Below are 12,193 nucleotides of genomic sequence, written 5' to 3' on the forward strand. Positions count from 1 at the left end.
CCTCATGCCTTTGAATGAAGTAAATTAGTTATAATCAGAAGCTAGGAATTTTTGTAGGTTAAGTAAGTGCTACCTGCAGGGAGAGAACATGTTTCTGCCGTTAGAAGTTTGCCTTAGCAATATTGCACGTGTTCCATGATTCAGCTGCCCAGGGGTTTCTTTCCCTCAATGTCACTGGCCGCTACAGTGTCCTGTCCTCACTGAGGTATGCCAGCACAGCTTCTCTGTCTCCTTAGCACATTTCTCCATCTCACACTGATGTCCCAGCTGCGAAGGATAAACTCACGTACTCATACATTTTTAAAAGTACTCTTACATTTAAAAGCATTTGGCAGGAAGGAAAAACAAATCAAAATGCAGATCTTCTTATAAGCTGCCTGTGATATGGAAACACCCACACTGCTTGAGTTTGCATAATAAGTTTATTTTTTTTTCAAGACACATATAGACAATAAACAAAGTAAGTATTTAACAGATCGCAACCACCCTAGAAAGCGCTCCATTAAGTCTCTAAAGTTTTATCTTAGAAATCGTCATCTTCATCAGAGTCCATTACTTTTCTTCTGTTGAACTAGGGGGAAATTAAACGAGCGTCAGAACACATTTAATAAAGCCTAGCTCAGGCTTTCTGAGAAGGAACATTTTTACTTACTCAAGCAAGGCTTTTTTGTTTAACTCTGAAACAACTTGGTGAGTGAAGAGGGGCGAGTTTAAGAGGCAAAAACCTTAGAAATCACAACCCTCTCTGTATAGCCAGCTTTTCTCCCCGTCCACGTTACAGAACCAAAGTGTCAGCAAGCTCAAAGACACTCTGGGACCACAGATGCATGTTCCAAACTTAACGAATACAGCCTTGTCTTTTGCCATGTGCATTCAGGGAAACTTACTTTAACTGTGGTTTTCTTTTCTGTTTGTTGGCTTACTTTCTCAAGTATCTCTATTAAACCTTGTTCTGATACCTAGGATAACCAGAAAAAAAGTGTTTTAAAGCAAAGAACATCCCTAAGCAGACTGAATCACAAAGACTCTAAGCAGTCTTCGTAGGTGTGGGGGAAGAGGTCAGAAGTGGAGGGACAGCTTCCTTAGAAAAGCTCAAGTTAGCAGGTTTAAGGTCATTTTTGTTACTGAGACAAAGTAACCGTAACCACTGGGTTAAGGCTCACAGGGACAGATATACCACACCTCTGCCCACAAGAAGCCTAAACGCCACCCAGAGATGTGAACCTCAAAAAAGATCAACTTGCTGGGCAGGGTGCCACATGCCTTTTGGTTCTAGCACTTGGGAGGCAGAGGGAGGTGGATCTCTGTAAGATCGAGACCAGCCAGCCTGGTCTACATAGCAAGTTCCAGGTCAGCTGGGGCTACAAGGAGACCCTGTCTCAAAAACACAAAAAAGATCAACTGGTTCTCCCCCACCTGTGGGAGATCTCTGTGTGAGGGGCTCAGGTGTCAGCAGAGGGCTGCAAGGCTGGGCTTGTGTAGATGCTGATGTCTGAAGGGTGGGCTTCCCAGAGTATAACCCTCAGGGAACTGTAACCATATATACACAAACCCAAGCATTTTAGTCCCGCCTAACAAGTGCAAAACAAACCTAAGCTCTACATAAACACACAGTCTTTTAATTGCTATTACTGACTAACCCTGTTTCCAATGCGGCAATTTAAGCCAGGGGACCACAGTCATTGGCTCACAGACACCCACAATGCCAGGAAAGGAGAAAGCTGAGCATTTTAGTACAGGCAATTATCATTCAGATTTACAGTAGGGGTGATTATTTTCTCCCACCCCTTTTTTTCATAGGCAACAGGAATTCAATATTCAGATATGGAAATGGCTTGAAGTTTTTAAAAAAGTTTCATTTATGTTTATGTGTCTACCATATGTGTGTAGGTGCCAGTGGGGGGCAGAAGAGGGTGTTGGATTCCTGCAGTTGGAGTTACAAGTGATTATGAGCTGCCCAAGGTGGATGTTGGGAATGGAACCTGGGTCCTCTGCAAAAGCAGTCAGTACTCTTACCCACTGAGCCACTTCTCCAGCCCCAAAGCCATGTTTTATAAGGTAGAGAACACTCAGTTAAGGTTCAGGCTGTTGGCGCTTACCTTCCCACCTAGTTGTCCATACCGTGCCATCTGTATTAGGTAATTCTCTACTGCTTTAGTTTTTTCAGGCTTTACAAGTGCTAAGTTACTTACTACAAAGAAAAAATACATATATAAAAAGGGATCAAGACCAAATGCACTAATTATACCTCAACACTATTCACTAACACCTCCAAGATACTTCACGAGTTTGTCAACAGACAAAAGTTCGACAGGGCAGACAGTACCATTATCCCTCTTTATAATGACAACACAGAAGTTCAGCCATGTCACCTTTGGTGAGGGTCACTCAGTGACAGCGGTGGAGCCAAGATTAAACTTGAGTTCTCAGTTTCTAAACTCGATGCTTACAACTGTGTGTAAAATGAAGGTGTGATGGGTCTATGGCTACCTCTTCTAAACTCAGGCTGGGCTTCAGTTACCATGTAGATGCTAGTTTATTCTGATTGGCCCTCTTCTTTCTTTTCTACATGTTTTCCCTTTGAGATTTTACTATGAATGTAACACCAAAACTGAAAATTCAATCCTCATTGCCCATGTCAACTACCAGCAACACTTTGTGACTATTTAAGAGTTGCTCCTTCTAGTTTTTACTGAAAGCATACTTGAGGAACATCTCAGAATTGAGCTTCAATTTTAATAACCATTTATCTATTTCTCTAGGCTTATAAACTTCATACTTATTACAATAATATATACTTCAAGCATCTTTAAACATTTAAACTATAGAGAACAATAACCACATATATCTATGTACCCATTCAACTACCTTAAGCCAGTTTTAAGGGGATAAAGGAACCTGAAGATGCTTACACCTGGCCCGGGCTGACTGATCCAGAACTTGGGCTAAGATACCGTTTCTCATTTCTGCTTCCCTGTAACAAAACACAGGTCAAGCAAAATTAGAACTATGCTGCTGGCATGCTGAATGGATGTACAAAGTCATTTACCCAATGCTTCCTTTAATTTTTTTTTTTAACATTTATTTATATGGGGGGGGGTGCCATGGCATGCATGGTGGTCAGGGAGCAATTTTCAGGAATCAGCTCTCTCCTTCCACCATGTGGGTCCAGGAGACAACTCAGATCACCAGCATTGGTGGCAAACACCTCCACCAGCTGAGCCATCTAACTAGCCGTTTATGAGACACCTGTGGGACACAACTGTACAATGCTAGTTGCTTTTGACATCCAAGAAGCACCTGTAGATATAAACCTACCAGCAGGACCAGAAATTACTTTTATAAAGTGGCATTTCAGTTCAAACACCATTTACAGCATTAAGTGCCTAGTGTCACAAGTATCACAAAACGAGTTTCAAGCAATCAGAAGGACTAAGTGAACAATTTGTGTACTTTCCCTATTGAGGACAGGGAAAGCTATGCAGTCTATGAAAAAGATAAACTGTGGCCCAGACAAAAGCAGATCCAATGTGTAAAGACTTTCAATTCCACTTTCTGGATGGGGAAGGGAATGAGATTCTACCTCTATAACTATCCTTGCTTCTTCCTACCAGCTCAAGCAGAAACCAGGGGACACTGGTTTCAAAGTTTTCTGGAGACAGGGTTTAGTCATGGAGCCTTGGCTGGCCTGAACTGTGCAGACCAAGTTTGGCCTCAAACTCAGAGATCCATCTGCCTCTCCTCCTCATCCTCCAGAGTGCTGGGATCAAAGGTGTGGGCCACCACGCCCGGGACCTGGCCTCAGGCATTTGCTCTTCCTTCCTCAGCCTCCCAAGTACTGGGGTTCCAAGAGTGTGCCCCACATTCTGCTCTCACCCTGTAAGTAGGAGGCTTTTTTAAGCTTCTCCAATTTTCCCTTTAAGGAATCTACTATACAAAACAGAGAATAGCAGAGATGTTCTGGCTAAAGGGAGCTCCGGGGCTGGCTGTGCCCATTCTCTAGGGTTCCTGGACCAGATTTAAAGTTTACTCCCAAAGGCCATTTCCTCATTGCTCATGTGTGTCAGCCCTGCCACTACTACTACTGTTAACTTCCCCTGAGTCTAAGATGGTAAGAATCTTAATAAGATGTACCAGATGCCTTTGCCTGTTTGCAGTACCAGAGACTGAACCCAGGGCTTTGCTTATGCTAAGCAAGTCCTACCTCTGAGTTTGAGGCCAGGCATGATGGCACACGCCTCTAATCCCAGCACTCAGGAGGCAGAGCCAGGTGGATCTCTGTGAGATGAGGTCAGTCTGGTCTACAGAGCAAGTTCCAGGCCAGCTGAGGCTACAGGGAGATCTCGTCTGGAAAAAAAAAAAAATCGGTCTGAGACAGGATCTTGCTAAGCTGCCCAGGCAGACCCTGGATTCCTGAACTTGTGATCCTCCTGCCTTAGATTCTCAAGCAGCTGGGATTATAGGCATGAGCCACCACTCCTGGCTTAAAAGACATCCCACATGAAGGAGCTAGTAAGAGGCCCTCACTAAAGATGAGCAATATAGTGACAGCATCAGTGCAAGGTAAACAAGAAGAAAGGCGTAATGAGGAATCTTGCATGCACCTGACCCTGAGGGAGAAAATTCCTCTGAGCATTGAAGATTTAATTCTGCAGGCTGTGATCTGGATTCATGCTACTGGGGGCGGGGGGGACCTCAAGCAGAGAATTTAATTTTAAAGCCTCAGATGTGAAGTACAGAAGTAAAAGTTAGTCCTCTTTGGAGGAATCCAGGACAAGAACAGTGGATTATAAAACATATCCCAATCTCAGAGGTTAAAGTGTGAGCAAACGTACTTTTGAGCATCAAGGAACTAAGCAGCTTTACCCTGTTCCTGCCACTGTCCCGGGTCCCCAGCAGTCTGCTTTCTCCTGAAGCTTCTCTACCATGCCCATCGACAGAAATGTCTGTAGCCAAGTAGGGGCTCAGTAACTATCTGCTGAAGGATGGAGCGTATGGGGAGGGGGTGGCTTCATCAATAAACCCAGTTCCAGTTCTACATATAGAAAAGGTCTAAAGAGCTGGTGCACCACAGTGCAGACAGAACAAACACTAATGAACACTACACTTTAAAGGTTGTGACAGTTCGTTTTATTTGTGTGTGTTTAAAAAGTTAGTATAGTAGAGTGAAGCATATTCACTCAATAAAGGACCACTGAATTAATGTCTGCATGTGTGTGAGGTGCTCTGCTATGCATCTGGCTAAAACAAGTCTGAACAGTACAGTGGAAGTGAATTGCTAAACTTACTGTGAGGCATTGTGCCCAGAAGTCCCCCTGAAGGAGTTCTATTGCTATGCTTAGAAGAGAGGCAGCAGCCAGTAACTTTCAATACAAAGTATTAAGTGGGGCTCCCCACATACGCATTGAATTAAACTAAAATGGGAATTACTCTAATGTGAACTTATGGAAAAATCGCTATGCCAGGAAAATCTTTTAAGAGTCACATACCCATTACAACTACTAAACAAAAAAAGAAAAAAATCCAATCTGTAAAACTGCCCTGCAAAAAAAAAAAAAAAAAAAAGCCCAGACTTCTAGCCCATACCTTTGTTTGGCCTCCTGCTGGGCTGCATCACCAGGATCCTGAAAAACAGAATTTTACCTTTTTAATTGAGTGGAATTTCAGAGAAGGGAGAAAAGGAGGGATTGCAGGAGTGGGGTGGCACACTGTAACTCCATGGGCAGGAGGATTTCAAGTTACAGGCCAGCCTGTGTTATACGAGGAGACCCAATCTCAAAATAAGGTAAAATAGCAAATAAAATGAAAAAGAAAAAATTAAGGATTCATTCTGTTTTCTTTTGGACATAACAGGTTCCTGTGGTGGTTGAGACCACTTACCTAGTAATCGAAAAGTTGGGACTCATTCAAACAAAAAAAAAAATCATTGAGATGGTTTCCAACTGCAGTGTTTTTGTCTTATTAAATACGGAAGGGCTGAGGATGCACCCCGGGAGGAGGGGTGATAATGCAAGCTAGGCAAGCTCTCGATCTCCTGGCTACACCCCTAGCTCCACACTTACAAAGTGTGGACAAGCTTCTAAAGTCACAATCTAATAGAATATTTGAGAACACAAACATTCCCCGGAGAGGCCATGTATTACAAACCCCCATTTGAGAGTAGGAAGGTGGTCGGTAAAAGAAAACTCTAGGTCCTGGTTGGAAGGACGCTGATGGGTCGGTCCATCAGCGCACCTTCCGGGCCACCCTTTCTAGAGCTCGGTTACACCCACTCCTCCCACCCCGCTGGGGTGGCAATTAGCGGTCCCTACCGTGTCCCCAGCACGCAGGGCACAGAGGACCCTCCCCACGGTGTGACTTCCGGTCAGCACTACTGAGTTCCAAAAAGCTCGCGGCCGCGGGGAGCAAATACTGAGATTTGGGGGCGACACTGGGGTGCGCACACGGCCCCGGCCCCGCGGGACCTAGAAAGGGGCTACGGAGGCCTCGCTAGTCCCATGAGGCCCGGGCGGAGCGTGGGAACCGCGGCCCACGAGCAAACGCCTCTGGCCTCCGCCCCGGTCGAGGGCGGCGCCTCCATTCGCCCGCTCACCCCGTGCTTGGCCTGCAGCTCGGCCAGCCTCTGCTTCCTCAGTGCCTCCAGATCCTCGTCCGCCATGGTGCGGCCGTTCCGCGTCTCACAGCCGCCGCAGTCGGGAATCCCGCCGCCGCCGCCGCCGCCCTCGGGTCCACAGCGAAGGACTCTTCAGCTCCTCCGCGCGACCGCAACGACCACTACTGCGCAGGCGCGCGCGATGGCGCTCAGGCATCACCAATCGAACCCCGAGCCAGGGCGCCGCGGAGAGGACCAATACCGCGATAATGGGCGCTGCTAGGGAACCCTGACTCTGAACCTGTAACACTGCAGAGCCTCTAGACGAGCGCTTCTTTCAAGCTGGCCTGCACGTTGAAAAATATTAAAAAATCATCTAAGGCATATTTATATTATAATAACCAGGGGTACAATTTACTAGTGACCTCAAAGGTGCTAGGCTTATTGTGACTATACACAATTTTACATGTACTAAAATCATTGTATAGCTAAAATGGATTGAGATGAGTGACTGGGAGGAGAAAGTGGAAGAGACTCGTGGAAGGTCACCTGCTCATTAGAAAGCAAAGTCAGAAACTGGGGGGAGCTGAGGCATGCGAGAAGGAACTTGTGTTAGAGACAGCGTGGGGCTCCATAGTGAGACCGTGTCTCACTTTTTCCATAAACAAGAAAAAAAAAATCCTTTTTAAGACTGAACTTGCTCTATAGCATATGGCACATTGGATTTATTTTCATTTTTAAAAAGATTTTTTTTTTTTTTTTTTTGAGACAGGGTCTCCCTGTAGCCCTAGCTGTCCTGGAACTCACTAGGTAGACCAGGCTGACCTCAAACTTACAGAGATCTGCCTGCCTCTGCCTCCCAAATGTTGGAATCAAGGGCATGTGCCACCACGCCTGGCTTAAAAAGATTTTTAAAAAGATTTTATTTTATGTGTGTTTTGGCTTGCATGCATGTAAGTGCACCACCTACATGTAGGTACATGCACCACTTGCATGTAGTGCTCTCAGAGACCAGAAGAGGATGTCTGATCCCATTTAGCTGGATATAGGTGGTTGTTAGCTGCCATGTAGGTGCTAGGAACTGACTTCTGTTCCTGTGCAAGAACAGCCGGTGCTCTTAACCACTGAGCTATCTCTCTAGCCCCTCATCAGTGTTTTGACTTGCCTTTGACATGGATGTACAAGTGACAATCTACCTGCAATCCTACTTTACCCAAGGGTGGAGTTGCTGAATCTGTTATAATTCTGTGTTTAAACTTTGAGGAATGGCCATTTTGCACAGTGGCAGCACTATTTTATGTTCTCACCAAAAGTGCACCAAGTTTCCAATTCCACCTCCTCAATATTTGCTCAAGTGTCCTCCTAATGGGAAAGACGCCTTAAAGAGCTATCATTAAGAGGTAGAATACCTTAAGAGGTATTTTCATTCCTCTGGGAATCTTTTCATGTGTATATTGGCCATTGATACAGCTTATTTTTAAAAATTGGGGGCTGGAAAGATGGTTTAACAGTTACAAGCACTTGCTGCTCTTGTAGAGTTCCTAGGTTCAGTTTCCAGCACCTACATGACCACTAGCAACCATCAGGAACTCCAGTTCCAGGGTATCTCACTCCCTATTCTGGCCTCTGTGGGCATTGTATGCATGTGGTGCACTTCCATACATGCAAGCAAAACACTCATACACATAAAAAATTTTAAATGAATAAAACTTTTAAAACTTATTGAGGGCTGCACTGGTTGCCTGACAACTGCCTGTAACTCTAATTCCAGGGGATTCAGATTCAATTCGATACCCTCTTCTGGCCTCTGTGGGTACCCACACTCATGTGTACATGCACACAAATGCACACATACACATAATTAAAAATAAAAAGAAATGTTTTAAAATATCTGTTGAAGTCCTTTGCCCATTTTAAAATTGAATTTTATCTTGTTACCAGGTTGTAGGAGCTCTTGATATATTCTAGAAATCAATTTATTACCATATATATGCATTGCAAATATTTCTCCCATTTCATGGCTTAACTTTTCATTCCACTAATCAGTGCCTTTTAAGGCACATTAAAGTTTTTCTCAAATTGTTTCTTTTTTCTTTTTTCTTTTTTTTTTTTTTTAATCTTTTTGAGACAGGGTCTCCCTGTAGCCCCAGCTGTCCTGGAACTCACTATGTAGACCAGGCTGGCCTTGAAGTCACAGAGATCTGCCTGCCTCTGCCTGCCTCTGCCTCCCGAGTGCTGGGATTAAAGGCGTGTGCCACCATGCCTGGCTTTTCTCTTGTTTTTGATTATGGTGTCATATCCAAAAAGTACTGCCAATTCTAATGTCGCAAAGCTTTTCTCCTGTGCCCCATACTTTTTTTTTCTATAAGGCTGTGGGTAAGTTCATGTTTATCTTTTTGGTCCAATATGTTATATTCATTATTTACATACTGATGTTATGATATATATATATATATATATATATATATATATATATAATCTATCGTGTTGTATTTTTCCCATACTTGACAAACACAACTTCAGAAGAGAAGCATTAATTCTAGCTCAGAATTGAGTGTCTATCAGTCTATCATGGCAGGGAAGGCATGGCGGCAGGTATGAGGCCACTGGTCACATTGCATCCACAGTCAGGAAGCAGAGAGGGTGCAGGTGCTCAGCTTGTTTTCCTCCTTGTTATTCAGTTCGGGCCCCAACTTACAGAAAGGTGCCACCGCATTCAAAGTGAGTCTTCTCACCCGTCTTGAAACACCCTCAAAGACACACCTAGACACTCTTGTCTCCTAGTTTGATTCTAAATCCCATCAGGTTGAAAACCGAGGTTAACCATCACACACGTAGATATGTAATTTCCCAAAAACTATTATTGAAAAGACTGTCCTTTCTCCATTAAATGTGGATGATTTATTTGTAGCCTCTGCATTCTATTCTTTGGCCTATGGTCATTATTCACAATAAAAACATGGAAGCAACTCATGTCTGTGTCAGTGCCAAACTGTTTTGATGTCTGTGGTCTTGTGTAAGCTTTCAAATCAGGATACAAGAATCTTCCAACTTCGTTCTTTTACAAGTTTTTTTTTTCTTCTGTTCAGTGTCCCTTGAGATTCTCTATGAATTTTCAGAGTTTTCTATTTTGCATAAAACATCATTGAGATTTTTTAAATTAATTTTTAAATCTTTCTGTGGTGTGTGTGTGTGTGTGTGTGTTCATGTGTGAGAGCACAGGCATGTCATAGTCCACATGTGAAGTCAGAACACAACCTTGGGTGTTGGTCCTTGCCTTCTACCTTGTTTAAAACAGGGTCTCATATTGTTTTGAGTGTGTACACCAGGCTAGCCAGCCTTCAACCATCTGGGGAGTCTCCTGTCTCTGCCTCCCACCTTGCCATGAGAGCAGTGGTATTACAGGCACACACTACTATATACAACTTTGTGTGGGCTCTGAGGATTCGAACTCAGGTCTTCACGCTTGTGCAGCAAGCACTTTTACTCACTGAGCCATCTCCCCAACCCTGACTTAATATTTTTAGTTAACAGCAATAACATCATTGATACTTTGATAAGAATTGTATTGAATATATACACCACCCTACATAATTTTGTCATTTTAGCAATGTTGTCTTCTAATCCATGAACATGGGCATCTTTCCGTTTATTTATGACCTCTTTAGTTTCTCTCAGCAATGTTTTACAGTTTTCTTTTTTAAATATTTTATCATTTTTATTTTAAGTGTATGAGTGTATCGCCTGCACGTATGTGAGTGCACCCGTGTCATGCAATGCTGCGGAGGTCAGAAGAGGGCTTCAGATTCCCCTGGAACTGGAGTTAAGGATGGTTCGTAGTCGCCATGTGGGTGCTGGGAATCGAACCTGGGTCCTCTGCAAGAGTAGTCAGTGCTCTTAACTGCTGAGCCATCTCTCCAGCCCCTGTTTTACAGTTTTTATTGTGCAAGTCTTTCATTTCCTTGGTCAAATTAGTTCCTAACTAGTTTATTCTTTTTGATGATGCTGTAAGTAGTGTTGATTTCTTAATTTCTTCTTCAGAGTGCACTCTGCTGTATTAGAATTGCAATTAATTCTGACTGTTGACTTCATATCATGCTACTTGACTGAATAATTTTGTTGGTGTCAAAAGTTTGGGGGTGGAGTCATTAGCGTTATATACACAAGGTCAAATCACCTCTGGACACAGGCCACATTGTTTCTTTCCAAATTTGATGCTACTACTCTGCCTAGGATTTCTATGACTATGTTAGCTAGAAATGTTGAGACCCGTAACTTGCTTTATTAATACCTGGTTTTAGATGGAAAAACTACAATTTTCACCATTGAGTATTATAGTCTCTAGTTTTTCATATATTGCTTTTATTATGTTGAAGAAATATCTTTCTACCTCAAGGACAGTTTTGTTTGCATTTATTTATTTTGTGTGTGTGTGTTGTGTGTTGTGTGTGTGTATGTGTATACATGCAAACTGGTAACATAGCCTAGGTCTTGCATAGGAAAAACAAGTGTTCTACCATTGAACAACAATCCCAGCCCACAGCTGCTGGATTCTAGGCGAATGCTGTGCTACTAAGCCATACCCCCAGCCTGTCACCTCTTACCCACTCCATTTAGAAATGTCTGCAGTGGCTGTGTTCAAGGTCACTGTAATTATCCCTAATGGTTGGCAACATTTTATTATTATTATTTTTAATCATGTGTATGTGTCTCTGTTGGGCTATGCACACTTAAGTGCAGGTGCCTGTGGAGACCAGAGGTGTCAGATCCCCTGGTTACAGGCAGTCCTAAGCTTCTGAGCGTGGACGCTGGGAACCGAACTTGGGTCCTCTTCTAGAGAAATATGCGCTCTTAACCACTGAGCTATATCTCCAGCTTTCATCAGCAACATTTTTCTCTTTGCTTCTTTTTGAAACATTGCTCCCTCAACGTGCCAGTTTTTCTTTCATAGAAGTTGCTCCTCTAGCCGGGCGTGGTGGCCCACGCCTTTAGTCCCAGCACTCCGGGAGGCATACGCAGGTGGATCTCTGTGATTTCAAGACCAGCCTGGTCTACATAGTGAGTTCAGGTCAGCTGGGACTAGAGGGAGGCCCTGTCTCAAAAAGATAAAAATAAAAAATAAAAAAAGAAGTTTCTTCTTTGATGGACTCACCTGGCTCTGCCTCCTTCCTGTATCTGTAGGATTCCTCAACCTGGGCTGTGCCCCAGGCTTTGTACCCCCATCCCTGGCAACCTCTCTCAGTACTGGGTGTACACTGCTGCACCTCAAATTATGTTTCCATTATCTCCCTTAGAATCACTGAAGAAACACCTGTGTCCACTCAGCCTCTCCATAGGTCTAACAAGCACCTGAAACAACATACTAACCCTTGGCTTCTCCTTCACCACCCTTCCTCTTCCCTTCTTCACTATCTTAGTGAATGGCATCACTTTGTAACTGAGTCAGAAAACAGGGATCTGGGGCTGAGATGATGGCTTAGTTGGTAAAGGGCTTGCTGCACAAGCGTGAAGATCTGGGTTTGGATCCCCAGCACCCACATAAAAAACCCAAAGCAGCAGTGCTGTGCCTGGAATCCCCATAATGGAGAGGCAGAGACAGGG

The 12,193-nt window shown here is 43.8% G+C and overlaps 1 protein-coding gene across 1 annotated transcript; it reads right to left on the reverse strand.

Moving 5' to 3' along the window:
• Positions 1-403: 403 nt before the first annotated feature.
• On the reverse strand, positions 404-6,787 carry Pdcd5 (programmed cell death 5). The gene is made up of 6 exons (XM_008839473.2): positions 6,593-6,787; positions 5,587-5,624; positions 2,913-2,974; positions 2,100-2,191; positions 888-959; positions 404-571 (listed from the first exon to the last, which is right to left on the reverse strand). Exons 1-6 carry the CDS (start codon positions 6,656-6,658, stop codon positions 524-526), a joined length of 378 nt encoding a protein of 125 aa, XP_008837695.1. The 5' UTR covers positions 6,659-6,787; the 3' UTR covers positions 404-523.
• Positions 6,788-12,193: the final 5,406 nt, after the last annotated feature.

Source organism: Nannospalax galili, unplaced genomic scaffold (genome assembly GCF_000622305.1).
Source record: "Nannospalax galili isolate Female #2095 unplaced genomic scaffold, S.galili_v1.0 scaffold159, whole genome shotgun sequence".
Classification (NCBI taxonomy): domain Eukaryota; kingdom Metazoa; phylum Chordata; class Mammalia; order Rodentia; family Spalacidae; genus Nannospalax; species Nannospalax galili.